Below are 27,886 nucleotides of genomic sequence, written 5' to 3' on the forward strand. Positions count from 1 at the left end.
CCCAGCGACTGGAATTTTAACATTCATTTGCTGCCTTCATTACAAAAACAGTGAGAAATTATTATTACTGAAATGGTGGCCAAAGCGTTGTCTGAAGTTTAGAAAACGTACAGCAGCAGCGGCCTTGGCATTTCACGGCGGTGCTGGTGTTGGCAGGTGACGATACCGAGTTTTTGCTGCGGAACCCAGCTGCGGGGGGAAGGGAGACCTCTGACTTCTTTACAGAGAGACTTGTGAGGAGGCAGCCAAGTCATCGACGTGTCAAACCCATTTAACGCATTGACAGAATACCCAGTGCTGCTTTGACTTCGCATTTTGCAATGAGGAGTAAAGGCAGTCCAGAAACATCTCAGAAGTGAACAGCATACAGGGAATTCAAGGATACTGAAGGCCAATGCTGCTTCAACCCCCTCCTCTTTTTTTTTTGCCAAGTGTGCACTGGGGAGGTGAGCAGCACATACCAAGGTGAAATGAGGAAAGCGTGGTCGAAAATGTTCTCAGTGCCAGCCAAGAAGCAACTGCTTGAAGTTAGGAAAACAGGGCCTGATTATCAGAAATGGCTACGGTTATGGAACCAAAGGACCAAACTAGATGTGACATCAGAGATGCATGAAAGAATCTTCCAATCTTTTTCCTTGGCTAAAAGTACCCACAGATTTGAACTGAGGCTTGGTGGGAGTAGAGGAATTTTAATGCATTTACCCTTTAATGTAACACAGCTGTTAGCCATGGATAAAGATAAATGAGCGTTTCTACCTGAGGCTTTTATTGCATGCTCGTGATTGGTCACTCATGGAAGTTTGCGGGCCCTTTACATGACGTCATCAACCTCCAGGGCATCTCCTGCGTTTTCTGACCTTTATCTCAGTTTTAAAAAGATCGGGGATAACGCAATAATAAATATCATTCCACTTTAATGGCCGTGTTAAATTGCACAGTTCTGCTATAACACAGCACCATCTAGTGGCTGTATAATGAAACATGTAGAACTTGCAGACAAAGGAAGTCCCAGAAAAAATGCCTGTGTCAGCCCGTGTAAAGAGCTGAACTTAATCCTGCAAGGAATCCAGAATCAGAAGCCCCAGTAAGTTGTGGGATAAAAAGTCTGGTGTGGAGAAGCACAATATATGGGCACAAGATAGGTGCCTGTCTATTTTCCCCTTTGTGGCTAACAGCAGCTCGTGCGTGTGTGTGTGTGTGTGTGTGTGTGTGAGTGATTTCCATTAGGGAACTGGCATAGGGAAATGGTTAAAACTCCCCTCTCTCTCACATTATGGTCCTGATCCAAATAATCCAACAGCTGCATTTCATAACAACAAGAGGCAGCAGAATAAGTATTCACACATCTCTGATGTCACGTCTACTTTGACCCTTACAATCTACTCAAGCTTCCAAAAGCCGGTCAAGCCCATAAGTAACATCTGCGGTAAAATAATTTTTTCAATCATGGCCAGTGAACAGGCAGAAGGACCTGCAAGTTACTTCCTTTTGTCAAAGCAGAGCTTTGTGTTGGAAGGAACTTGGAAACGAGCCCCTTGGATTTCTTTGAACGTGCTAAGCTGCACAACCAGGGTCTAAGTGCATGTACTGCAAACACAAACTTCAATTCTTGACAACTGCCCAGATTTGAAGAAGATCCTGCATTTCCATCTGTGACTGACCCTGGACAGGGCACAAAGAGGTAGGCATGTCACCCTGGTTCCAACTGGCGTGAGGGGAATATTGATCCTCACCCACTCATAGACCCAGGGTACAGGAAGGTGGATGTAGTCTATAGGTACCCAACAAGAAGGGTTTAAGTGCCTTCAGACTAGTCATCAACAGGAAATCAAAGTAAGAGAGAAACCTGCTTGGAGCTCTTCCACAGCGTTCTTGGCCTTTCTCTGGGGCTTTTCCGTGATGATCTTGTCTCTGGGGCATTTCCACGGGGTTCTTGGCCTCTCTCTGGGGCTTTTCCACCATGATGTTAGTCCCTCTCTGGGCCATGTCCACAGTTCTCTGGGGCTGTCTCTGGTGCTTCTCTGCAGCACTCTGGGCTTGTCTGCTGTGCTCCGGGGCTTGGCCCACGGCTTGTCTGCCACACTGTGGTCCTCAGCCTGGGCTTTGTCTGCTGTGCTCTGCATGATAAAGAGCTTTTCTTCACAAGGCTGTTAAACTCTGTATCTACTTTCGGTTTTGTCACAGCACTGAAAGCTGAGCACTGCATGAAAAGCTTTTCCTTCCTTTCCTGCTTTTCTTCTATATAACCTCTAGGTGGCGGTGTACTATAGTGGAATATCGCAATTGCACAAGTAGGAAAATACCTTTGCTTTCACTTTCAAAAATATTACCTCATCTTCTCTGCTCTAAAAAAAACTGGGAAGGTACTCTTAAAAAACAGAAGCAAAAATGGAGATCCCAACGTCATCTAAAGAACCTGTAAACAACCGTGAGTAAGGAATCACGAGCGCACAATAAATGCCTTGTATAGAAAAGCTCAACCTTCTGGATGATACAACTTTGCACTGCCAGTAAGGAATACTGCTTATTTTGGATTGCCCCCTGGTCTAAAAATTGCCCTCATTGTGTGTGCGTGTTTTTTTTTTTTTTAAACCACATCAACAAACAGGATATGCTAAAGTTTTCTCCTTGCTTTGCTACTTTGGGATCTGTAGGGCACTTTCCATATAGGACAATAGGGTTCCTAGTTCTCAAGGTTTGGCTTGTCATCTCCAGAAACACCGGGGAGCATTGCACAAAGAGCATTCCTCACTGGCAGTGCAAAGCTGTTCCATCCAGAATGTTATCGCCTCCATCTAACACTTCATTTTGCTGCTGGCCTCAGCTGCATCTGTTGGTGAAATGATCTCACAGAGAGTTGGCTGCAGGTTCTAGAATTTCACGGACGCTCCACAGAAGAGCGGGGCCTGGAACCCCCCGGCAGCAGGCTCTGTGCAGGATTACCCAAGGCCCGGCGCTCTCCAGCGCTGCTTTCCCTTGTGACCTGCTGCTCTGACCAGCCTGGCAGGATCTCGTCCTCATCTTACAGACGGTGAGCTCAGTGGGGTGATCGGGACTCCTGAGGCGCAACAGTAAGCGCCCCGTGGCTCCTGTGCTGCCTTCTTTAAGGGAAAGAGTCCGTTGTGATTCTACCAGTCTGAAGAAAACAGTATCAACAAATGCTCTTGAAATTCACTGGGTTGGATCCAGGATCTGCCTTCCGGAAGAGGAAGGGGCCTGCTTACAGAAGGCCGCTCTGTCCAATTTGGGGGTATCCCCCTCCCACCCACACCATGGTTCACCCCATTCAGCAGGGTCTCTTGACTACCTGTGTAGCATTTTCGGGTGGCTGGAGGGGCTGCCGTGGGAAGGAGGGGGCAGGAAGTCCTCTTCCGCACAGCAGCGGCTGGTGCCCACTGAGGCTGGTAGGGCGGAAGACAGGGCAAGATGTAGCCAGAGGAGGACAGATGGAGATCATGTGTGGCACTTGGCAGCTGCAGGTGTACCTGGTTGTGCGGGGATCTCTCCGCCACAAGTGGGTTGGGGACAGGTGGCGGGGTCATTGCCCCACTTGCCCCCAATATGGAGCCGCCTCTGCTTCTGTAAGTGCTGTTGATCCAGTGTAAATGGGGCACATGGGCAGGAGGGTGCTCTTGCACTCATGTCCTGCTGGTTGGCCAGTCGACAGCTGGTTGGCTGCTGTGTGAACAGAATGCTGGACTAGATGGACCCATGGTCTGATCCAGCAGGGCTCTCCTAATGTTCTTACATTCTTAAATCTGGACCCAACCTACTGTCGGGGGGGGGGGCAATTTAATCTTGAAAATAACCAAGACTGGGAGTTCAAGCCTCGTTGCATATTTTGCCCCCTGTGACGTCCCTTCCTCTTCCACTTCGTAGCGCGAGTTCCAGGATGTGGTGGGGTGGGGGGAGCCTCTGGCAAGGCATCTTCAGTGGTGGTGCCACTGGGGCAATGGGCCCTTTGCTGGTATTGGAGCGCCAGCAGATGCCCAGCCTAACCATCCTCTGGAGCCGGCCATGCAGCTCCTGTACTGAAATATGAAACAATCGTGAAAAAGTTCTGGGCAAAAGAACTGGGAACTGGTCAAAAGAGAAGAGACCAGGCTGGCTTAGAAGCACAGACCTCATTCCACACTTGATTTATGTATTATTAATATTATTGGTCCTGTTAATGTCTTTATTAGTAATATTATTAGTCCTATTATTATTAATGCATCTATTACAAATATTTATATCCATTAAAATGAATGCTCAAGGCAACTGACTGTCTGAACAACATGTTCAAACCAAAATTAAATAGAATAGAAGCACAGTGAGCTCTGGCACTGTAGTTTGCGGCTGGAATATCCCAGGCACTTTCTCTGAGTTAGTTGCTTTCATGTTACAAAAGAAAAGAAAAGAAAAAAGAACTTTGCTAGCTCTTTTTTCATGTGGGGATGTAAAGAGAGAAAAATACAGGCATTATTCCACCTAATTGTCATGGCCAAATGACATGTCTGGCGGTAGGGACTGGGTGTGGGAACCCAGCTTGCCATCTGAGAGCTGCAAAGCAGCAGAGGGAGGCTGTGATTCGCCATAGACAGGTGGTGGTCAGGGGGGTGCTTAGCCCTTTCCCTACGTTCTGGTTTCCTCCTGCACCCTTGTCTCACAAATGCAACCCTGGAAAAGAGAAAAGTGGAGAAACTCAGCCGGTGGGGAGAGAGGGTCACAGGGGGAAGACAGTGGGAGGCAGAAGGGTTAAGCATCTCCTTCCCACCTGCCACTTCTCTGCTGTAAATCACACTGAGAGTCTAGGACCCAGACCAAAGAGTACATTTGCACCGGAATGAGCAGCAAACATGTGGACACTTGGCATGTTTTTCCTTGTAGCATTCTTAAAATTATTCAGCAAATTAAATAATTTCATACACGTTAAGACTGCTTGTCTTTTCAGTGTTTGCTGCTTTGCATGGACTTATGACAGACACTTTTCACCCAGGTTCTGGCCTGGGGCCTGGCCAGCTGCCTTTTCTGTACCAAGTTCCAGTCCCGGTGTTTGATGCAATAACGAGTGCCTGAAGAGAGAGGGGGGCAGCATTCATTCTCACAGTACTCACAGCAGGTCCTACATCCATAGCCTCAGGCCTTACACACATATATACCAGCATGCCAGTTGTCGAATTAGCCCTCTGTCTTACCTTTCTCTGCCGCCCTAATGGAGTCCGCCTACTTAGGGGAGGATGCTCTGCTACTGCAGCACCACCACTGAGAAGGCTCTGCCCCAAACACCACATGGTCTCATTCTAGAAACACTTGTTACATTGGCAAGGAAAGGCTCCCAATCTGCACAAGAAGTTTCTGAAAGGTGAGAAGCTGCAGGTGGGAGTGGGGGCATTTCACCCTCCTCAAACCTGCTACCTTTCCCCTCCAGCTCTACCCCTTTTTTCCCCAGCTGCACTTCTTTCTGGCTCAAGAACCAGGCTGAGAGAAAAGCGGCAGGGGAAAAGCTATGCCCAGGGGAGGGGATAAGCTCTATTCCTCCCACCGGTTGCTTCTTGTCTGCAAATACCACCCCTGCCCACGTTCATATTATCCTGCTAGCCTTTGGGAGCTTGTGCTCCCAAAGTTATAACCCGGGCAATTGTGAGTGTAGCTCCTCAAGGGAGAACGTTCTTTGTGTCCAGAGTCGTGACGTTGGAGAGCAGCTTGCACTTTGGTATCCCCAGATCAGAACCACGCTATTGCCACAACAAGGTGACAGCTTAGAGTGGGGGTGGGCAACTTGTGGTCCTCCAGATGTTTTGGCCTACAACTCTCATCAGCCCTAGGTAGTATAGCCATTAGCGAGGGATTATGGGAGCTGTAGGCTGGAGGTGCAGCTGGAAAGTGGAAGGTGATGAAAACATCAGGGCAGCAGAAACAAATTTGATTTTATTCTTGTAGGCATGGCGGTGCTATGATTTAAGTGTGTAAAGTGCAAAACTGCACATGCTTGGTATTTTTTTTTAAAACATCAGGGTTGGTCAACAGTTTTCATTGTTGTTCTTCTCATATAGCCAGAATATAGAAGCAGTTGTGAAGCATGGAATGGTGGTTGGGAGAGCGAAGAGAAATGTTCGTTGTGTGCCTCACAACTGAAGGAACACACAGGGGTGCCTAAAGGTCCCCCCGGTAAGACCATTAGGTCCACAGTCTAAATTTACCTACCTGCACCACTGAGGTTAGGAGTGGAGAGAGCAGTGTATCAGTGACGTTCTAGCCAAGAATGACTCTACAGCCAAGAATGACTCTATTGAACCAAATTGAAAAGCTTTTCCAGAGCCTAAATGGACTGCTTTGGGAGAGCAGAGAAGGTGCTTCCAACCACCTCCATCGCACTTAAAATGTTGTGTCTCTCTTGGCCCTTGGTTGAGCCAGCCAACCTGTCTCTCCGCTTCTTTCCTGCAGGAGGTAGCCACAGCAGTCACACAACTTGCTTTGATTTAGGTGTCATCTCCTTCTTCCATCACATGTCAAGTGGCCGAGATGATGAGTCTCTTCCCGCAGACCTTCCTCCTTGCCTGCCTTGTGGCCACCATCCAAGCCAAGATCTACGGTCGCTGCGAGTTGGCCCATGTGCTGAAGGATAATGGGATGGATAGATACGAGGGCTACAGCCTGGCCAACTGTGAGTGGAGAACCTGGTTTGAATCCAAATGTTGAGAGTGGAAGTTGGACAACAGCCTCTGCTTGGATATCCCTGGCTCAGCCCTGCTCTTCCCTAAGCATCATTTCCTTGTCTCTACACCCACAAGAAGGTGCCGGTTTATTTGCCCTAGAACTTGCTCCAGCTTCCCTCTTATGGATGCTCCCCCAGCACATCCCATTATCCTAAGATTCCCCGGAACTGATGCCGCTGCTTCCCTTCCTGGTTCTGAGCCAGCACTACCATGAAGCGATGGGAGGTGGCTGTTTCTGGAGACAGATTTCAAATGTCCTGATGGGAGACAGACAGATCGTGGGTTCAGGGCCAGCGTCAAGGGTTAGTGTGGTCGAGCACCTGCTGAGGACCCGCAATCCAGCAGGGGCCCGCTGACAAGAGCCCCCAGATGTGCTCCTTGTCTCCACCATTGCAACCTGCTTGTTTGCCTTGCTCTCACTCTGGCCTACACAATGGTGAAGGTGCAGATGCCACTGCCTTCTTGCCAATTGGCTCTTTTCCTATCAGTGAGGAGGACAAGGAGGGGGAGGAGGAGCAATGGCAGCAGTGAGAACATACTCACTGAGGGAGGGAACCCATCGAGGGTGCCTTGCCCAAGGGCCCTCCAAAACCTGGAGCTGGCACTGCATGGGTTAGTGTCTGCCAGGGATATCCCCTATGCAAGATGCATTCAAATGAACGGGTGGAGTGCCAGAGCAGCCTTTCAATGAGCTTTGTGCAGGAGAACTCCCTGGGGGAGTGTGCCCCCAGTTACTTACTGGGATGGGGATACCATTTGGATATTTCGCCTAAGTCACCAATACTGTCTTGGGATGAGCCAGTCAGTTGGGTCTGCAGCCCGCCCCAAGTCTCTCATTCTCTCTCTCTCTCTCTCGCTCTCTCTCTCACACACACACACACACACACACACACAGACACACACACGGCTCTGCACACGCACACCAGTGCCACCCAGCGGTGGGGAAGTAGTCTGCGATGCTCTGGCCACTGGGGTCCTTAGCTGTCGTGGCAACCATTCTAAGGAGAGCTTAGAGCAAGGGTGGGCAACTTGTAGCCCTCCAGACATTGTTGGACTGCAACTCCCATCATCCTTCACCATTGGCCATGTTGGCTGGGGCTGATGGGAGTTGCCCACCCCAGTTTCACTCACACGTTCAGCATTTTCTGTTTGTTTGTATCTCACAAGCTCCCTTGAGTATTAAGACAGAGCACTGTGATTTCACCGCCATCCGTAGCCCAGGGCAGACACTCAAACGGTTCAAGGGTGCATGATAAAAGGAAAATGCTGGAGCCCCTTTTTCCAGAGCAAAGCCATAGGCATTAAAACTCAGCTCCTTCTGCACTCCAAGGCAGTTTTACTGCGGGACATCGAACTGCCCATCATGCAACGCATCCCCACGATTCTGTTTTCATTATTTTAAACCAGCCAGGCAGTGTTCTAGTTCTGATTGGAGCAATGGTGACAGAGGAGGAAAACAAAGGCTGAGAGTAGCAACGGCTGCAGGGAACTGTTTCCTAAAGGCTTTTCCTAGTACTTGACCCCTCGCCAACCTACAAGGGCACCTCCTGGCAGCTTCAGGTCTATCTAAGGCAGCCTTTCCCACCCTTGATGCTCTCCAGATACGCTGGACTGCAGCCCCTATTATGGCCATCAATAGGGGGACTGGGCTGCACCAAACTGCAGGCTGCTGCTTGTTTGCTGTTACTGCTTCAAACCTGGCTCATGGGGTTCTAGAGCAGGGGCCCTCAATGCAGCGCCTGTGGGAACCTCTAATGACACCCCCAAAGTGCTCTACCCCATGCCCCCTTCAAAAAAAAGTTGAATAAAAATGGAAAAAAATAGGACACAGGTTCTCCTTTCTGTTCCTGAACCTGCCGCTGATCAGCTTTTCAGTGGGAAGGAAGGGAAAGCAAAGCAAAAGGGGAGAGGGGAGAGACAGAGCGAGTCTAGAGGCTAGGAGGGGGGAGAAACAGCAAGGGAAAGGGGTGAGTGGGAGAGAAAGAACAAGGCCGAGGCTAGGAAGGGAGAGAAAGAAGGCTAGGGATGGGGAAGGACAGAAACAGCAAGATAAAGAGGGGGGTAAGTGGGAGAGAAAGAGCAAGGCTAGGGACAGGGGAGGGAGAGATATAGAGAGGAAAGGGGTTGAGGGGAGAGAAATAGTGAGGCGAGAGGCTCAGAGGGGAGAGGAAGAGAGACAGCAAAGGGGAAAGGGCTGTGTGGGAGGAAGAGGATTGGGCGGAGCAGGAAGCAACTCTTTCCATTTCCCCCTCCCTCCCAGCCTCTAGCCTCATTATTTCTCTCCCCCACCCCACCCTTGACTAGCCAGGCCCCCACAGCAGCCATTATGTGACTAGCCACATCCTCCATGGGAGCCATTTTGTGGTGGTACCCACAGGTCCAAAAAGGTTTGGGACCCCTGTTCTAGAGAGGGGACATAGCATCTGTGAGATTCCTGGACACTGGGTATGTCTTCTATTCCATGGCAGGGGTGTTCAACCTCTTTCATCCCGAGGACTGCATTCCATTTCGGAGGAGCTCTGGGGGACCACTTTCCAGTGGTGGGTGGTGCGGAAGGCTAAGTGGGGTGGGGCCAAAATATCAAACATACCAGCGTATTGTAGCTTAAAGATCTTACTAGCAGTAAGAGAGGCATTAGGAGAGGAATTTCAACTTTTAAGAAAAATGCACAGAAACTAGGAAACCCCCAAATGGTCAGAAGAAAGAGGATTGGGCCAGGGTAAGTGGCATAGCCATATGGAGAGCCGGATTTGGCCCCCTGGCCTGAGGTTCTGCACCCTTCTTCTATGGACTCACTTGTTTTCAGTTGTGCAACATTATATGGCATTTGGGAGGTTTCTATTTCTATCTGCTCTATTAGCCCCTGGAAGTCCGGCCTGTGGTTCTGAGGATTGCTTGCTCTATGGTAGCCTTCCCCAATTTGGCATACTTCAGATGTGCTGGGACCATAACTCCCATAATCCCCAGGCACCATGCTGGCTGGTGATGATGGGATCTGTAGTCCAGCACATCTGGAGGAGGGCACTCAGTTGTCGGGAAATGCTGGGGGGGGGTCTCCACGGGTAATTTCTTGTGAGTTGGGTGCATTTGGAAGTAATTTGGGGCACATGACATCGTGGCCATCCCTCAGCCACCCCGGAGCTTTTTGCAGAAAAAACAGATTTCCTGAGACTTTTGAATAGCTGCCTCAAAGAAGACTGATTCTTTCTTTCCCTTAAGTCAGGTTCTCCTCACTATGGCTGTTGTGTGCCCCAACCCCCACATTTACATTGGGTATGCTAGTCCTGCCCAGGGCTGTGCCTTTCACAGTGACCCTGGTCAAGGGTTGTTTCCCATCCCTGTTTCTTTAATGACTGTTGCTGTAAGGAAGTAATTAATGTGCGGCGGTGGGAGGGGGGGAGAAACCTCCCAGGATTTTATTGAAGGAGAAAGGATCTACAGCTGCGTTTCTTTAATGTTTGGTGCTGTAAGGAAGTTGTTATTGCGAAGCTACAATCTTTTCCTTCTGGGAAGTGCTATGTCGACACTGTGTTCCTTTAATGATTGTTGCTTTAAGGAAGTAATTAATGCTGGGGGCGGGGAGAGAAAGAGAGTGATTTTTGTTGAGACACAGGAGGAAACCTCCCAAGATTTTATTGAAGGAGAAAGCGGGGGGGGGGGAGCCTCTCTTATTGGTTGAGCAGCCCCTGCCAGTCAGATGACATTCACTCCCCCCCCCCAAAGTATGTTCTGTGAAATGACTTATACTGGTAAGGTGCACCCATTCATGGAGTCCTGCGTGGAGCAAAGCCGACTCCTAGAAAAATCCAGTAAGCCACCATTCGCTTCTCCTTCTATGGTCATGGAGACCCCCCCCCCCCAAATTCTAGGGCTAAAGGCAGAATGTCTTAATAAGGCCTCACAGTTGGAAAGGCCACAACGATATTCAAGGTCTCTCAAAACATACAATTTATCCATAATAATGTGGGCCGCAGCTCTCCTCCTTCCTTCCGGAACAACGAACTGGCAGCTGCTCTAGACCGAGCACTGGGGACACTGAGGCACGTCTATTTCTTCCATCCCCCTCTCTACAGGGATCTGCATGGCCTTTTTTGAGACCGGCTTCGACACAGAGGCTGTGGATCGGCATAAGGATGGCACCAAAGACTACGGCATCTTCCATATCAACAACGGCTGGTGGTGCAAAGACGAAGGCACCATGTCAGAGAACTTTTGCGCTGTGTTGTGTTCAGGTCCGTCCCTTTCCCCAGATCACCACTAGAGGGTGTTGCGCCACAAGGGACAGGAGTGATCCAGAAGATGGATCACCCTGCTAAGGTGGGATCTACTAGCCTTTTCTGAGACTGGTGATGATTAAAATTGGCAACTTTGATTTTTTTTAAAATTAAAATAGAACAAAACTAAACTTAATACCTACCTTAATTTAATAACATTACACATCCTAGGTTAAGAAACGTATTTTATTATTAATGATGGATTGTTTAATTAGCGGACGATGTGCCACTCCCCATCATAGACTCTGTGCAACGAAACAAATTGCTGGGAGGCGAAACATCAGTCGGCCTCTCCTTATATTCCAGATACAGAAGCAAGCTCAAGCAAAACTGGCTCTTAAAAAAGCAGTACACCCAAAGATAATAATCCAGCTCAAGAATATAGACAAGACATTGCTTTGTTTCTGTTAGGAGTGTCTTACCGGTGTTCAGTGCTCCAATAATTAATAAACAAGACTGTAATTAATTAATAAGGCTGTAGCCTTCCTTCCACTGGCTGCTGGTTTGGACATAACGGCAGAGCAAGAATGGAGCTTTTGCGCTCACGGTCCCTCTCCTCCAACACCCCGACTTCCTGGTTTGTGACATTTTTTAAAACCGTTACATCATTATTGGACAAACTGTATTTTGCTTGTTTTCCTTAAATGTTTGCATACACAGGCTAAGGTTTGCAGTTCTGTGATCCCCCCCCCCCCGCCCCGCAGTTTTGCCATTCCGAGAAAGACGCTATGGTGCAACAGCGCCACTTGCTGGCTACTAAAATCTTGGCTGTTGCCCAACACCCAATATTGGTATAGCACAGGAGTAGGCAGCCTGGTGCCCTCCATATGTTTTCGACTACAACTCCCATCATCCCTCAGTATTGGCTGTGCTGGCTAGGGCTGATGGAAGTTGCAGGGCAACAAAATCCGGAAGGAGTTGCTCCTATGTGTGAGAGAAGGCAGCCAGGGCTCTGCTTTGCCTGTTTCATTCCCTGCTGCTATTGCCTTTCCCCCCATCCCGCCCCTCCTGGAACAAGCGTGTCTCCAGGTGTGCTGCTAGAGAAGTGGCAGCCCAAGACATTTTCCTGCCTGGGAGCAGAATCCAAATGGAGGCAGAGCATGCACACCGCCCCCCAGGCCCACGGTTTAATGCTGAATGCTGCACCACTCAGACACCATCAGTTCATGATTTTGACTGCCGCCTTCTCCCCGGTGCCACCTGAAGCAAACTGCTTCGCCCTGCTGCAAGGCAGGGCCGGCCCTGAGGAAGAGCATGGGCAAAGACTGGGGAGTGAACAGGTGGGAGGAGTAGCGACGTGCGGATTTTGTTGAATCCACTACGCCCATGTTTTGCGGATTATCACGCATCTTTCATTCCGTTGTCTGCACATCGATGGAATCTAATTTGTTTTAGGGATGTACGAAAATTCTGTTCCACTTGCGCTAATGCCTCACACTCACACGAATGTGCATTAGCACAAGTGTGGATTTGTGCAAATCCTGCCTCCCAAAGTGAAAAACTGGTCTGCAAGTCCACAGAATCCACATGACTCAGACAAAGCCTGCCTGCTGCCGAATCCACGGGTCAGGTACAGAGAAATCTGAACTCATTTGAATCCGTTGTGGATTTCTCCAACAGCCCTGTGGAGGAGCCATGTCTCCTTTCTTTCTCCCACTCCTTTGGGAGATTTAAAGGAAGGTATCCGGTGCTCAGAGGTGGGAACCCTTCTGGGGTTTGGTCTGTTGCTTAGTCCTAAAACTAAGTGTTGTGTTCAGTGTGGGCTGGTGGCTCCGATTTGGGTAGGGCTGTGATTCCATTCTGGGTTTCAGTCAGAACCAGTCAGAACTCTAAAGGAGCTATCAAAAGTGCTGCACCTATTTTAGGGAACCTACTTGGGGTTCAGCACATTGGAGAGCTCCTTTAGAGCTCTGACTGGTTCTAGCTGAAACCCAGAGTAGATTTAAAGAGAGCTTCGGCTATTGGGCGGTATAGAAATGAAATAAATAAATAAATAAATAAATAAAGCAAGCCCCACTGAAAGCACAGCCTCCAGTGCTTGTGATATTACGCTGGGCAGGAGGGGGAGACGTTTTGGCCTACAACTCCCATCAGCCCTAGCCAGCATAGCCAGTGGTGCAGGATGATGGGAATTGTAGACCAAAAGATCTGGAGGGCGACAAGTTGCCCAGCCCTGGATTAAGCAATGGCCACCCCCACTGTTAACACCTTCTCCTTCTCTTTTCTAGATTTACTGAATTCCAACATTGAAGATGATATTAGTTGTGCCAAGAGAATTGTGAAAGATCCCCAAGGCATGGGGACCTGGTATGAGAACATCTTACATTAGCCCCTCCAGATGAGTGACCTCTTGGGATCTCTGGAGGGTTGGGGAACCCTCCAGAGCGGATTGGAGCCATGGGTGGGTGAGGGCGCTGCAGTGGGGAGGAGAGGACGTGGAAGTCCTGTTGCACCAGCAGAGGTCTGCTTGTGTGACTTTAGGGTGTTGTTGCTGTTGTTTAGAGCAAAACATAAGGTAAAAGAAAACAGAACTCTCCTCTTGGGAACTAAAATCTAACATGTAGATTGTGCATGCACTAATGCATAAATATATCTATGCACCTGAATAATCCTGGCCAGCTTTACTGGGTGTCTCCCTATGCATTAAATCAGGGGAAGGAAACTGCTGTCCTCCAGATGTTTTGGACTACAACTCCCAGAATCCATTGCCATTGTCCATGCTGGCTGGAACCTATGGAAGTTGTACTCCAAAATATCTGGAGGCTACCAGCTTGCCTAGGCCTGCATTAAATTATGCATTCTTTTAAATATATGTGTGTTTAGAGAAATTAAATGATGATACATAAAAAGGACGGTAGCTTATCAGGAATTAAGCAGAAAAATGTATAAAATAGTAAATAGCCAGGGCCCAAAGGAACTCCAAGGGTATTTTCAAGACAGTTGCCTCTGGCTGTGCTCACGTTTGGCTCTGGGCCCAGGCTGATCTTTGCCATTGGTCTCTTAGTGGCACCTCATAAGAAAAAGGTTCCCCGCTCTTGATCTAAATGCTGTGGACAGCTATGTGCAGCCCGAAATGGTAGTCAATGGAAAGGGCTGCCTGTTTGGATGCAAAGGGGAACAGGGCTCAGGGGCCATTCTGAATAGTTGCCTCAAAGAAGTTTGGCAGGAGTTGATTGTTATGCAGAGACAAGAGAGAAGCAGCACCTGCCAAACCTCTCACCTCTTAAGAACTCTTAAAGATCCAAGACCCTTCCTTTAATTTGCACTTGACCATCCCATGCCTTCTGGGAACATTGAGCCTTTCTACACAAAGCTTTTAATGTGCACTCGTGATTCGTCATTCACAGTAGTTTGCGGGTCCAATACACAATGTTGTCATCCTCCAGGGCCTCTCCTGTGCTTTGCAGCCATTATCATGGGTTTTCTCCTAATGAGAAAATTCTGGTATTATTTAGAAATGGTGGAATGAGAGTCTCATGTAAATCTGCAATTCTGCTATACTACAGCACCATCTAGTGGTTGTATAATGAAACATAGAGAAAAGCAGAGAAAGAAACCCTCCAGAAAAAAGCATGTGTAAAGGAGATGTTCTTAATCCTGTAAAGAATCTGGAAGCAGAAACCTCAGTAAAGGTGCGGGATAAAAGCCTCATGTAGAAATGCCCTTTGTTCATGCACAGAGCAATAGACTGAAGCCACGGGTTTAGAAGGGCAAAACTCAATTGAACCAGGGGATATAGATACAAGTTATGAATGAATGGTGCAGTTCAGATCCAGGTTACAGAAAGCCCCTAAAGGCCATGCTCAGCAGGTGTACATGCAACCTGGTCCTATGCATGTTTACTCAGAAGTAAGTCCCATTCCAGTGATACTTACTCCCTAGGAACTATGCCTGTGTAGATTTGCATCTTTAGCCCCATTTATTTGAGTGGGTTGTTGGAGCATGCCTAATTCCATGCTGAGTTATGGCTAATGCCTTTGTCGTGGAAGTGATCTACACTGTAGGAAAATGATACAGTCGCTGTGTGTGCACAATTGTTGTGAAGGATATTAATTCTAGTGACTCTTTTCCTCTTTCTCTCCCCAATCTTCTTTCTGCAGGGACGAGTGGAAAAAGCACTGTGAAAACCAAGACTTGGGGGAGTGGGTGAGGGGGTGTAAGGTTTGAAAAGGTAACTGGTGATAGTCTGTCTGCCCACTCTCATATCAGCAATACCAAAGATATTTCCTGGATTTTTTTTTAAAAAAGCCTTCTTGTATTGATTCCTTCCGTCAGTTCATTCAGTTCCACAGAGTGAAAGAAGATGCTTCGTTATTCTACCTCCCCTGTGGTCCGCGCTGGTCCTCTATCTAGATTGCCGACTGGGATGGTGGGAGGTGGTGGGACGCTCCACAGATGAATAGGAAACCCATGGGTGCAGGATTCCCAACTGAATAGGAAAAAACAAACTTCAAAACAACATGGCTTGCTCCTGTGCCCTTAACGGTAGCTTGGTATGAATAAATAAATACATTTATATCCTGCCTCTTTAGCTCTTTCAAGGAACCCAAGATGGCTCACATGACCCCCCTCCTCTCCATTTTATACTCACAACAACCCTGCGAGGTAGGTTAGGCTAAGAGGCAATGACTGGTCCAAGTCACCCACTGAGCTTCCGGGCCAAGTGAGGACTAGAAACTGGATCTCCCAAGTCCCGGTCCAGCGCTCCCATCACTACACTGGCTCTCTAATGCAGGTGTTAGAGCAGGTGAAGCTGTTCCCACCACATGGAAATCCTCAGGGTCATCTCTTAATTGATGTGGCTCTACCCACAGCTACAAGGGGCAGTTCAAAAGTTAACAAACCCCAGTGCTTCCCATGTCCTTTCTTATCATTCCTCCTTGACAGCATCTGTCTGGTACTAGGGGAGTGTTGTTGTCCTTCTTGCAGCATCCGATCCAAGCAGACTGTAAGGGTACAGATGTCCTGAAGCAGAGGAGATAGGCAGGGGTAGAAGTTGCAGCCCATGCCGGGGGTAAAACCGACCAAAGCCAAAATCGTACAGTTGAGGGCAACCTGGATAGGTCCTAGAACAGAAGTCCACAAGCAGCGTTCAAAGGCAATAGCCCTCTCCTGCTATTGCCCCTGGTGGTATAGCTGAGCCAGGGCTCACAGGGACGAACCAGCAGCACTTTTTGATTAGTGGGGGCACTGACCTCATCTGACTTTCCCCCCCCCAGCTCCCCCAAGCTTCCCTGTTCCCTCAACCGAGCTGCAATCCTTAGAGTAGCTGGGGGGAATGGGTTTTCCCGGCAACAATATATTGTTCCCTGTTGTGGTGCAAAGTATTCTGGGGCGGCCTGGTCTTGAATGGGCAATTAAGACCCACTAGCTTTACCACAGACAGGCTCCTGGAGCAGATGCAAATGGTGTCGATGTGGATCAGCCCAGCTGCCTTCACGGGTTTCCCGGGGGCAGCTGTTTGGCCACTGCGTGAACAGAATGCTGACCAGATGGGTCCTTGGTGTGATCCAGCAGGGCTTTTCTTATGTCCTTTGGAGGCCATGTGCCCTTGTTGGCTGCTGGGGCTATCAGTGCTGGACCAGAGCGGTGGCGATGGGCCAGGAACCTATAAAGACGAGTTGGGGCGGAAGCAAACGTTGGGACAGTGGTGAGGAGAAATTTGGGAGTGTGAATGGGCAAAGAAGGTGCAGAAAGGAGGGAGTCGTCCCCCCACTTGTCAAATGGGACAGGCCTTGAGCTAGCTTTTAATAAGTGGTGCATGCTTGCCTGGAGACCACTGAAGAACAGCCCACCCAACACGTCATGGAAGTCAGACACACACAGCAAGGGCAGGGAGGCCACTTCATCAAGCATTTCCGGAGAGTCGGAGAGAGTTGTGCTCTGCACAGAGCCACAAGGGACTGAGGGGCAAGAAGGAGGTGCTGCTCTCGAACCCTTTACTCCCCCTGGCATTGATTCAGGCTCCACTCCACCATGGACCCTGAGGATTCATGGTGCATGGAGCGCTTGACAGAACCATTGGAGCGAAGGAGGCTGCGAGAGACGCTCAGGATGCTGCTGGTGCTGCAGGAGCTGTCCACGTTCAAGACCACCTGTCTGGGTGTCACCCCCGTGATTATGTCATCCCCAGCCGCGCTCCACTTGACCTCCAGAATCCCTGGGTAGAATCGCTCAGCTGTGCACAGGGCGTGGGGCTGTCTGGTGCTTGGGGGACGTCAGACGGGGGTGGCCGATGATGGCGCCTTGACTGATTGTCCTGGGAAAGAGAAACCGGGGCTGGGAAGCAGAATCCATGCGCCTTGCCATCCCTGAAGAGAACCAGCCCCTCCCCTACACATGCCTAGCGCCAACAGCCTGTTCTACAGGCAAGCACGGAGAGATCCTTGCAGGCAGTTGTGTACATGCAGCCTGTTGCGTACTGTGCGCAGACATAGAACTGTGGAGTGGAGTGCTGCACTAACCCAACACGGGTGTTAGAACAGGAGAAAAATAGGGAATTGGCTTAAAGCCACACACACTGAGATACCACTGAAACAAGGAAGCGTCTCTTCCCAAATCAGGTTGGGATGATACCACAGGGCAAGTGGAGGAGGGATCACTCCCACAAATCCAGTGTAGATCAATGAGCTTCCTCTGCTAGGGGGCATTCAACCCCTCCATGGCTTTACTGGTGGGAGAAAAACTCCACACCTGTCTTAAAATCCGATCCCCCTCTGGAATTTTGCACCTGCCAAATGAACCCTGCCCTCTCCATTTGCAAAACACCAACTTGCAGCACAGTGGAAATGGTGAGCATATTGTGCTCTTTTGCCTAGGACTAGAGCAGGCATGGGCCATGAATCTGGTTGCCTGGCCTTCTTTGTGGCCCCCGATACTGCTGAAATTCCCACCGCGGTGCGGCCAACAGAGCAGCAAGTTTGCTTGGAGCAGAATCGTGCTCCTAGAAATCTCCTGGGTGTGCGATTCTGCTTCTCAGGAAGATGGACGCTCCCTGCACATGTTGCTTTCAACCAAAATTGGGGTCTGTGTGTGCTACCACAGCAATTTCAGTGGCAAATTCAGCGGCGGGGGCAGGAGTGCAGCTCTCAGTGGATTCCTGGGGGGCGAGGGGGATGACGATGCTAGTCTGAAATCAGGCCGGTTTATTTACATCCATTACGAAAAATTCTCACTCACCTCCTCTGACACTGAGCTGCGTTCCACTCCCTGAGACAGCAGTGTGGAAGTAATCTGCCCCTGCCATGCAAAAGTAGGCGGCGCTGCCCTCGGTGCGCAGCCCCTGGATCTGCAAGATGTAGGCGTTGGCACTGGATGGGCACTGGCATCCTGGATGGGCACAAAACGCGCGTCGACTCGAGAGCCGTGGTCTACCTGGCCGTTGATGTGATGCTTCAGGACTGACAATCAAAAGACATTGTGCAGATGCTCCATCTTTTCCTCCTTAACGGATTTCCTGTGGAAGGAAAAAAGGACGGAAGAAGTGGTGGGAAAACATGGGAGAGTTACAAGGGGAGGGCAACATTGTCTAGAACCCCATACAATTCCGTGAATTAGGCAGGGCGATGGCAGGATTGCTTGGAAGCACTGTGAGTGGCCTGAAGTAATCAAAGTGCCCCTGTAATTTATTCATTTGGCAGATTTTGATACCACCTTTGAACAATAGTTTTTAGGGTGGTTTACAAAGATACGTCAAGATCATAAATTGTAACAAACATAAGCCATATGTTGGGCTGGATTTAGGGTCAGTTGTGCTGGGTTCCGGGGCTATTTACTCAACTCAAACAGTACAAACAGTACAATAGGACAAACAGCTCAAATAGTATCAACACTTCATCTTCACTTGCAGATCAGTGCATGCAAATGAACCATCTTTTATGAGAGGGATAACTCATGCCTGCAAATCAGGCATCAAAGTCATGAAAATGGACCACAAACATAATAAAAACAAGGTATTTGCGAGATGGATGAATGGAGGAGCTGGGAGAGACTGTGTCAGGCAGCCTGAAAAACAACAGACCGGGGTAGGCAACTTGGCGCTCGCCAAATGTGTTGGACTACAACTCCCAGAATGCCTGACCACTGGTCATGCTGGTTAGGGCTTATGGGACTTGTAGACCAAAATATCTGGAGGTTACTTAGTTGCCTACCCTGCAAGTTGCCTACCTGGCTGTTGGAGGTGTAACGCTTCACTTTCCAACTCCATGGGCCTATGAAGTAAAGGGGTTCTAAGGAATCCCAGTGCTGTGTCCCTAAAGTTCTGGGAAAGTGGTGCTGGACTTTCGGGGGCCTCATGTCTTCTGGGTGAGGAACCTGTAGGGGAAGAAGAGAGGGGGAGGAAAAAATCTCCCTCTTCGCTCTGCCCAACCTCACACCTGTTCCTCATGGGCTCTAGGTTAATTATTATTAACCAGTTTTCACCTCCATATTAAGCCAAGCGATGTACTGCAAACTTATAGCAGAACTCAGAGGCATGTGAGGTTTAATTCAATGCAGTAGTTTTATTTAACGGTCCAAGAGTGCATAGAATGTGAATTAAGTGTTTGGCACAAGCCCATTACCTAAAAGTCCAGTGACGGCATGTTTGGAATCAAAACAGTCTCTATGCAACCCCAAGGAAACCGGCATCCCTACCAAGTCCTGGTGGAATGGAAGCAAGGCAGCAGATGGAGACTTCAAGTGGTAGGTTGGCTGTAGGGAGAGGTTCTGCACTGAGGAAACCTAAATGTGACTAGAACAGTATTATCTTATTTATAGAATTTCTAATTAATTTTAAACAGTGACGAAACTGATCAGGTACAGTCTGATATGTTGTAGTACAAAATACATTCAATTTAGTACTCCTGTAGTAAATAACGTTTAGAATAAAATGACTATTTCTGCTTCATTGACTACGCTAAAGCCTTTGATTGTGTGGATCACAACAAACTCTGGCAAATTCTGAAAGAGATGGGAGTACGAGACCACCTTACCTGTCTCCTGAGAAACCTGTACGAGGGTCAAGAAGCAACAGTAAGAACCGGACATGGAACAACCAATTGGTTCAAAATTAGGAAAGGAGTACGACAAGGCTGCCTATTGTCGCCCTGCTTATTTAACTTATATGCAGAATACATCATGAGAAACGCTGGGTTGGATGAATCACAGGTCGGAATTAAGATTGCTGGGAGAATTATCAACAACCTCAGATACGCAGACGATACCACCCTAATGGCAGAAAGCGAAGAAGATCTAAAGAGCCTCTTGCTGAGGGTGAAAGTGGAAAGTACAAAAGCTGGTTTGAAACTCAACATTAAAAAAATGAAGATCATGGCATCTGGCCCCATCACTTCCTGGCATATAGAAGGGGAAGAAATGGAAGCAGTGACAGATTTTATTTTCTTGGGCTCCAAGATCACCACAGATGGTGACTGCAGCCATGAAATTAAAAGATGCTTGCTCCTGGGGAGGAAAGCTATGGCAAACCTAGACAGCATAGTAAGAAGCAGAGACATCACCTTGCCGACAAAGGTCCATCTAATCAAAGCTATGGTTTTCCCAGTAGTAACGTATGGCTGTGAGAGCTGGACTATAAGGAAGGCTGAGCGCCGAAGAATCGATGCTTTTGAACTGTGGTGCTGGAGAAGACTCTTACGAGTCCCCTGGACTGCAAGGAGGTCAAATCAGTCCATCCTAAAGGAAATCAACCCTGAGTGCTCATTGGAAGGACAGATACTGAAGTTGAAGCTCCAATATTTTGGCCACCTAATGCGAAGAGAAAAGTCACTGGAAAAGACCCTGATGCTGGGAAAGCCTGAAGGCAAAAGGAGAAGGGAATGGCAGAGGATGAGATGGCTAGACAGCATCACCGAAGCAATGAATATGAACTTGAGCACACTCCGGGAGAGAGCGCAGGACAGGAAGGCCTGGTGTGCTATGGTCCATGGGGTCACGAAGAGTCGGACAAGACTTAACGACTGAACAACAACAGCACTATAAACTGTAAGATTTTAAATTTTCAACAGTCCCCTGCCCTTAGGCCTAAGGTCTATGAATAATTTTATTTATTAATTCATTACATTTATATCCCACTTTTCTTCTACTGTGGAACTCAAGGTGGCTACATGTGGTTCCCAGGTGGTCTGCCCTCCAAGCACTGACCAGAGCCAGGCCTGCTTAGCTTCAGCATGGTGGCTGCCTCATGTGCCTTCAGGCTATGACCTGGTAGTAAGTTCTGCCCAGGGAAATAGAGAGTCGTGCTTTGTGTTGCATGGGAGCTCTGTCATCTGCCCTGGAGCACAGCCCTGCTCCTGAACTCTAAGTGTGAGGGGAAGGCTTCAGTGGCTCAATGACAATGTAAAGGCACTCTCTACATTCCCAAAGGAGCAATGTAGAAAACTGCTTCATATCTGAAGAGGCAAGGCTAACTATTGCAGGCGTCCTCTTTTACAGAGGACATTCCTCAAGTTGAAGGGCTGCCAGAGGACTCTGCTCTATTTCTAAGGCATCCCCCATTTCAAGGGTTGGCCAGTCCATGTTTGGTATAAAGATAAAGGACCCCCAGAAGGAAGAGCCGGAACTTGAAGCTGCCCATCACCAGCACCTGGACAGCAGGCTGAGCAAGGCACACTGGTCACCTGGCCACAGTCTTCTACACTATGCTGAGATTACTGTATTTATATTTAAATTATATTAATGATTTCTAAATTGGCATCTGTACAAATAAAGTAACATATACACATTTTATGCAGATTGCTGCCCTCTTTCCCGGTGATGCATGTCCTCTGTTTTTTGGCAATGCACAAGTGGCCACCCTAGCACGGGTTGTGCTAAATGGGTATGGTGAAAGAGGCAGTGGTTGGACTTCAAGGCCAAAGAGTTCCTGCAAGAAATGTTTTTTTTACTACTCTGCCTTTTAAAAAAGCATTTAGTAGGTCAAATCCTACCATTATACATGCTACTTGCCAGCCATAGGATAAGCTCATACATCATTACCTCAACCAAGGCCTCATGTTCATTTCTTGGTCCCGTAGTTTTCCCTATGATATTGCTACTTCTAAAGGTAATGCAGTGAATCTCAAAACCTGTCACAACCAGTTGGCATGTAAGTAAGAAATGGTCCAGTACCCTAATGGGTAAGGTGTCAGCCTTTAAAACTGAATGATGTGGGTTTGTGTTTCATCTGGGTTTTGTTGCTCTTTTATTTAATGTGTTAGGTAAATGTAACATTGGAATAATAACTCTCATAATTAATTCAATTGTTTCCTAAGAAGGGGTTACATGGTACTGTCAAGAAGATAACCTATACAATTGGGGCTACTAATGAAACATGTCCTAAGAGTTGTACATAATGTGATTGGTCACACCCCCCATGGCAGCCATTTTGTGACTGGCCTTGCCTCCCATGGCAGCCATTTTGTAATGGTGCCCCGCCCTGTGTTCTGTCACTCACTCCTAAATAGCCTAGGTGTGAGTGAGTGACAAAAATATCTTACAGCGCACCATCTAGAGAAGTACTAACGATTGAACTGAGTTAAGGCTAAAACATCATCTACTGTGACACACATGTTCATTGAAACACTGCTATTGGACATATAAATCTACTGATTTAAATCACGTCAGGTACCACTTTTTTAGTCTCAGGTATCACAAAGAAGGCAGCATTTAGCAAAATTCCATAGAGAATTGGAACTGGATAGTTGTATTATTCTTTCACTGTTAAAATTGCACAATAGGTGTGAAGGAGGCAACCCAGGTGGGACAAACACACAATCCCTAGCTCCAGAAGCGACTGTCTTATCCAGGCAACTGGATTGTATATGAGGTATCACTTGGCTGTGGAAAGTTCTGGGATTCACTAATCTACCTTTAAAAGTGAGCAGATCATTCAAAACTACCAAGACATGGCCTTCTATGAGATTGTGATGGGTGAGCCAACTCCAGAGCTAGCGATGATCACATGGGGTCTGAGCAACGTGTCATTAAATGAGGAACTTGTTTCACTGATGTCGCAATGGACCTCTGAGGACCTAAGTATCAACTGACACATCATCTCCTCTCTTCAGTCTCCCACCCCCTGCAACAAGCAAGGCAACAAGCAACCTGAGAAGATGGATAGACGGACAAGAGCCCTTGTCTTGGAACCTCAGCTGCTTTTCGCTTCCTCTAACCAAATGAATCAAGATCAATCTGGAACACACCTGAGCTAATTATAGGCCAGGGATGGGTGATTCTTATGCACCTGGTCACTGTTTTTTTCAATTTGTTTAGTTAAAAGGCTTAAAAATACTTAATCGCAAAGCACTGATGTGCTCATGGGCCTGCCCATGTGGCTTCCGGGCACAGTGGAGCTGCCAATGGTAACTGACTAAATGGTTTCCAAAACTCAAATATGGGGTTGGGTCTTCAACAGGTATCAATGGCTTCTATTCCATTGGAGCCTATGAGGTTGTACTCCCAGCTAGGGTTGCAGGTTACAACCCAAAGGACCCCCCCACACACTTTTCATAGGTACCTACCAAGAAATCTGGTGGCCTAATGGATAAGGCTTTAGCCTCTGGAATTGGGGCTTGTGCGTTCAAATGTTATGTGAGCCGTGTCTTCTTGGGCTGTGCAGTTTTACCATTGGAAGATTAATGTGAGCGTCTGTTTCCCACATGGGTTACATGTTATGTGTGGGATTTTGCTGAATGTCATCTTTTGTGTGAAACAGGGGCCTGTGTTTTTTAAAAATAATACCTGATGTGGTTTTAAATCAGTAGAGAATTTATATGTTAGGTGTATTTCAATGAGCTGATGTGCACCAATAAATAATGTGTTGGTCTTTACCTGGTCAGATCTGGGCTCAAATATTAGAAATTCTCTAGCTGCTGTGTGTGTGGTTTGGACATATACCTCCTAGACCGATTTCACTTTCTATGAGTTAATTCCCTCTCTCGCACCTAACATAGCCCCAAACCTATGGTTTATCTTAGTAAAGGAGTCCTATCCAGCCTCCACTCTGCATGTCTAGTAAGAAGCAATGGAATTGATTGAGTTCTATTCTTTCAATTTAAGTTTACCCATCTGACATTAAATAAGGAAACAGCCCAACCCAAATGGGCCTTAAGCCTATATTCCTTGGTTTCCAAGGCTGATACCTCATCTACTAGGCCTCTGGGTCACTTGTTAGCTGTCAGATTGCTGTGACAGATTTCGGTATTCACTGCACTTAGAAGTGGCCAGAAAAAAACGCACAGAAAACGCATAGAAAAACGCACGAAATGAACATGAGGTCATTTGTGATGGGTGAGCTAAATCCAGGAGAGGTGCTAGCTTGCAGGTAGGATGGCTACTTGCAAATCACCCCAAAGAGAAAAGGTATCACCCCAAAAGAGAGGACACATATTTGCATAACATTTACAAATGTTGCTTAATATGTACAGGTGCAAATTTAGACGTAACTATCATACTCTAAATAGAAACAAAATACATCTCACAAGCTGTGACTATCTGACCTGTGTGTCTGCATAGTCTGCTGTTCAGGTCAGGGCCAGCCTTAGATGTTTTGCTAAGGACAAGATGGCATCCTCCTCCATTCCACATAGGGGAGCCAACTGGACTGGCAGTTTAATCTGTCTTCAGCACTGGGAATGGGATACTTCACCACACTGGAGGCAGCAGACTAGCTTAGAGGCTGCAGGACTGGTCCTGTGGCACACACAGCTCTGTCGTTCAAGAGTGGAAAATGGTTTGGGAGTTGCGACTAGTGCCCCCCAGCTTCTACTGCCTGAGGCATCTGCCTCAGTCTGTCTAATGGTAGGGCCGGCCCTGGTTTAGGTGTTAACTGCTGATGGGCAACTCCAGGGCTTCTCCCTGCTCTCCCTTCTTATTGACCTTTATCTTTGCACTGAACTTGGACTGGACGGCCCTTCAAATGCAGGATTGTCCTCTGTAAAGTAGGATCCACGGCCACCCTAGCTGATAATAATACTGCAGAGAGGCTGTCCTGCTAATTGCCTGGTATTATTTCAAGTCAGTAGAATTACAAGTTTGGTGTGTTTGAAGGAGTGCATGCTTCCCAGTAGATAACGTTTTAGCCTTTGCCTTGCCAGCTCAGTTCAAATGTTAGTTCCTCTATTGTTGTACGGTGTGTGCCCTCTGCCTCATAGGCTTATTTTCATATCTATGTAATGTTTCCTTGTCTCATACCTCATACCTACATGGGCATTTTTGTACTTGTAGCACCAAGCCCAATGGTTCCCTTACTTAGGGAGGCACATCAAGCTGCAAGTCATTTTTTTGCGGGGGGATGCCTAAGTGGGAAAGGATGTTTCCCTCAGTGGTGAAGAAAATGCACTCTGCACCTTCTCAGGGGCACTTTAATCTATTCTTACTTCATACGTCCCAGAATTCTGCATTGAAAATAAGTCTCCGACCAAAGAATGCTTAATCGCATAGCTGAACAGCCCATAGTTAACATATGAGTTCGTTATCACAAGACATAGAGACGGCCACCAGCTTGGATGGCTTTAAAAGGGGGTAAGACAAATTCCTGGAGGTGAAGATTATCAATGGTACTAGTCACGATGGCTATATATTGCCTCCAGCTGGGGAACATGAGTGGGAAGGTGCTGTTGAGCTCACGTCCTGCTTCTAAGCGTAGAATAGTCAAAAAGAGGAAATACATTACCAAAAAAGAGGACAAAAGAGGACACAAATCTGCATAAAATTTTGCATACGCTAATTTACACGTGTCAATGCAATTCTATAAATCATTATTATACTTTACATACAAATACATTTTTAATGGGAAAGACTGTGACCTGGGCCCAATCTACATGGCCGATTTAGTGCAGAGCGAGAGCACATCAGGGTCGTTTGTGACAGGTGATGCTGCTGCCAATCCTCAGCGACCCCGCAATTTCCCTCTGGAAAAGGCGCATTTTCGGAAAGCCTTTTTAGTGCGTCTTTTTTCCTTAAACACGGTTCCTGCGTGGTTCCGCTGCAGTGTGCCCCATCCCCCTGCAATACATCCTGGGCGTGCCTCTGTGACCTGACTGTGATGTGGTCAAGGGGTAGGGCTGCCCCACCCCCCATTCCCTCTTTTCCTCCATTGGCATTAGGGGCTTTTGGATACAGGCTTTCTTTCCCACTTAGCACTACTTTGCTCTGTTTCATCCTTTTACTATATCGCAGTAGTGCTGTCTTCCCATTCACAATATGTAGCCTAGCACAGTAGCTGCTTTTACTCATTCACAGTATGCAGCCCGTTTTTCCATTCAGAATAGCGCAGTAGCGCTGTTTCAGGCATTCACAATAGTGAAGTAGCTGTTTATCCATTCACAGCTTGTAGCCTGTTTTTTCCCCATTCAGAATAGTGCAGTAGCGCTGTTTCAGGCATTCACAATAGCAAAGAGGCTGCTTTCCCCATTCACAGCTTGTAGCCTGTTTTTTCCCCATTCAGAATAGTGCAGTAGCGCTGTTTCAGGCATTCACAATAGCAAAGAGGCTGCTTTCCCCATTCACAGCTTGTAGCCTGTTTTTTCCCCATTCAGAATAGTGCAGTAGCGCTGTTTCAGGCATTCACAATAGCAAAGAGGCTGCTTTCCCCATTCACAGCTTGTAGCCTGTTTTTTCCCCATTCAGAATAGCGCAGTAGCGCTGTTTCAGGCATTCACAATAGCAAAGAGGCTGCTTTCCCCATTCACAGCTTGTAGCCTGTTTTTTCCCCATTCAGAATAGCGCAGTAGCGCTGTTTCAGGCATTCACAATAGCAAAGAGGCTGCTTTCCCCATTCACAGCTTGTAGCCTGTTTTTTCCATTCAGAATAGTGCAGTATCTTTTAATCTTTCACAGAATCCCAATGGTGGATGAGAGGGGATAGGTGTGGGGTAAACTACATGGGCTTGATTCAGCACTTCCGATAAACTTCCCTAAGCAGGGGAGCGTGGACAGAGGTGGGGAACAGGCGTCTCTCATTCGCTGAGCAGCACCTCTGGGGTTGAGGACGTTCAGTTCTACTCCGCCCACCCATCCCCAAGGTATGGGTGTTTCAAGTGCTGTGTAACCCATGAAAGCGGGTTTTTAGGTAGCGTATACTCTGCTTTTCTTGGTTCGTGTGCCCCTGACAGACCAGAGCGATCTCATGAGAATCCAGATATAACCAGAAAGTGCTTCTCATTCCGTTTCCATGTAGATGGAGCCCAGGTGACCTGTGTGCTCGCTTCTTCAGTCTGCTATCGAGCTCAAACTGTTGATGGGCAACTTCAAGGCCTTTCCCTGCTCTCCCTTCTTGTGGTTCTTTATTTTGAAACCATACTTGGACAGGACAGCCCTTAAAATAGAGGACAACTTCAAATAGAGAATGGTCCTCTGGCAGCCCTTCAAACAGAGGACAAAACTCTGTAAAAGACCACCCTAGGCTGCTGGCTGACCAGGGTATGACCAGGGTGTGAACAGAATGCTGAACGAGATAGGCTTTTGGCCTGATTCAGCACAGCTCCTCTTATGCTGTATTATAGAATGCCAGCAGCAAACATGTTCAGCAAGATTTTTTTGTATGGATCAGTGCCGGCTCCCAAGACATCTTGCTGCCTGAAGTGGAGCTCAAGTGGCCCCACACACCCTCAGGGCCAATACTTTAAAAAGTCTTGCTGCACCATTCAGACACCAGTTCCTGCCAGTCCTGTAGCCAGCCTAAAAATTCGGGGGGGGGGGGTTAAGGGGGAGAAGTAGGGGAGTTTTCATCTGGTTTGCAGAAGGCAACGTTGTAACGTGTTTTTAATTATTTATTTGGAAAAATGTTTAGGGGGACAGAGAAAATTTACGGGGGCAGCCCCCTACCCCCCCCCCCCTGCTACAGGCCTGATTCTTGCTTTCATCTCTCCCTGCCCCCGCCAGCATAGTGCCTGGAGAAGCAGGTTCCCAGCACCTTGCACAAAGACAAAATAGGAA

At 47.9% G+C, this 27,886-nt stretch overlaps 1 protein-coding gene and 1 pseudogene across 1 annotated transcript; one reads left to right on the forward strand and one right to left on the reverse strand.

The window, feature by feature from the left end:
* The first annotated feature begins 6,264 nt into the window (after positions 1–6,264).
* Positions 6,265–15,487, forward strand: LOC146353334 (lysozyme C, milk isozyme-like). The gene is made up of 4 exons (XM_084836264.1): positions 6,265–6,646; positions 10,772–10,930; positions 13,201–13,279; positions 15,073–15,487. Exons 1-4 carry the CDS (start codon positions 6,505–6,507, stop codon positions 15,137–15,139), a joined length of 447 nt encoding a protein of 148 aa, XP_084692390.1. The 5' UTR covers positions 6,265–6,504; the 3' UTR covers positions 15,140–15,487.
* Positions 15,488–16,911: 1,424 nt separating this feature from the next.
* Positions 16,912–22,456, reverse strand: LOC146353335 (uncharacterized; annotated as a pseudogene).
* Between the last annotated feature and the right edge of the window lie 5,430 nt (positions 22,457–27,886).

The sequence above is a fragment of the Heloderma suspectum genome, chromosome 2 (genome assembly GCF_057233095.1).
Source record: "Heloderma suspectum isolate Gila_16-S chromosome 2, 16-S_ref, whole genome shotgun sequence".
Taxonomy (NCBI): Eukaryota; Metazoa; Chordata; class Lepidosauria; order Squamata; family Helodermatidae; genus Heloderma; species Heloderma suspectum.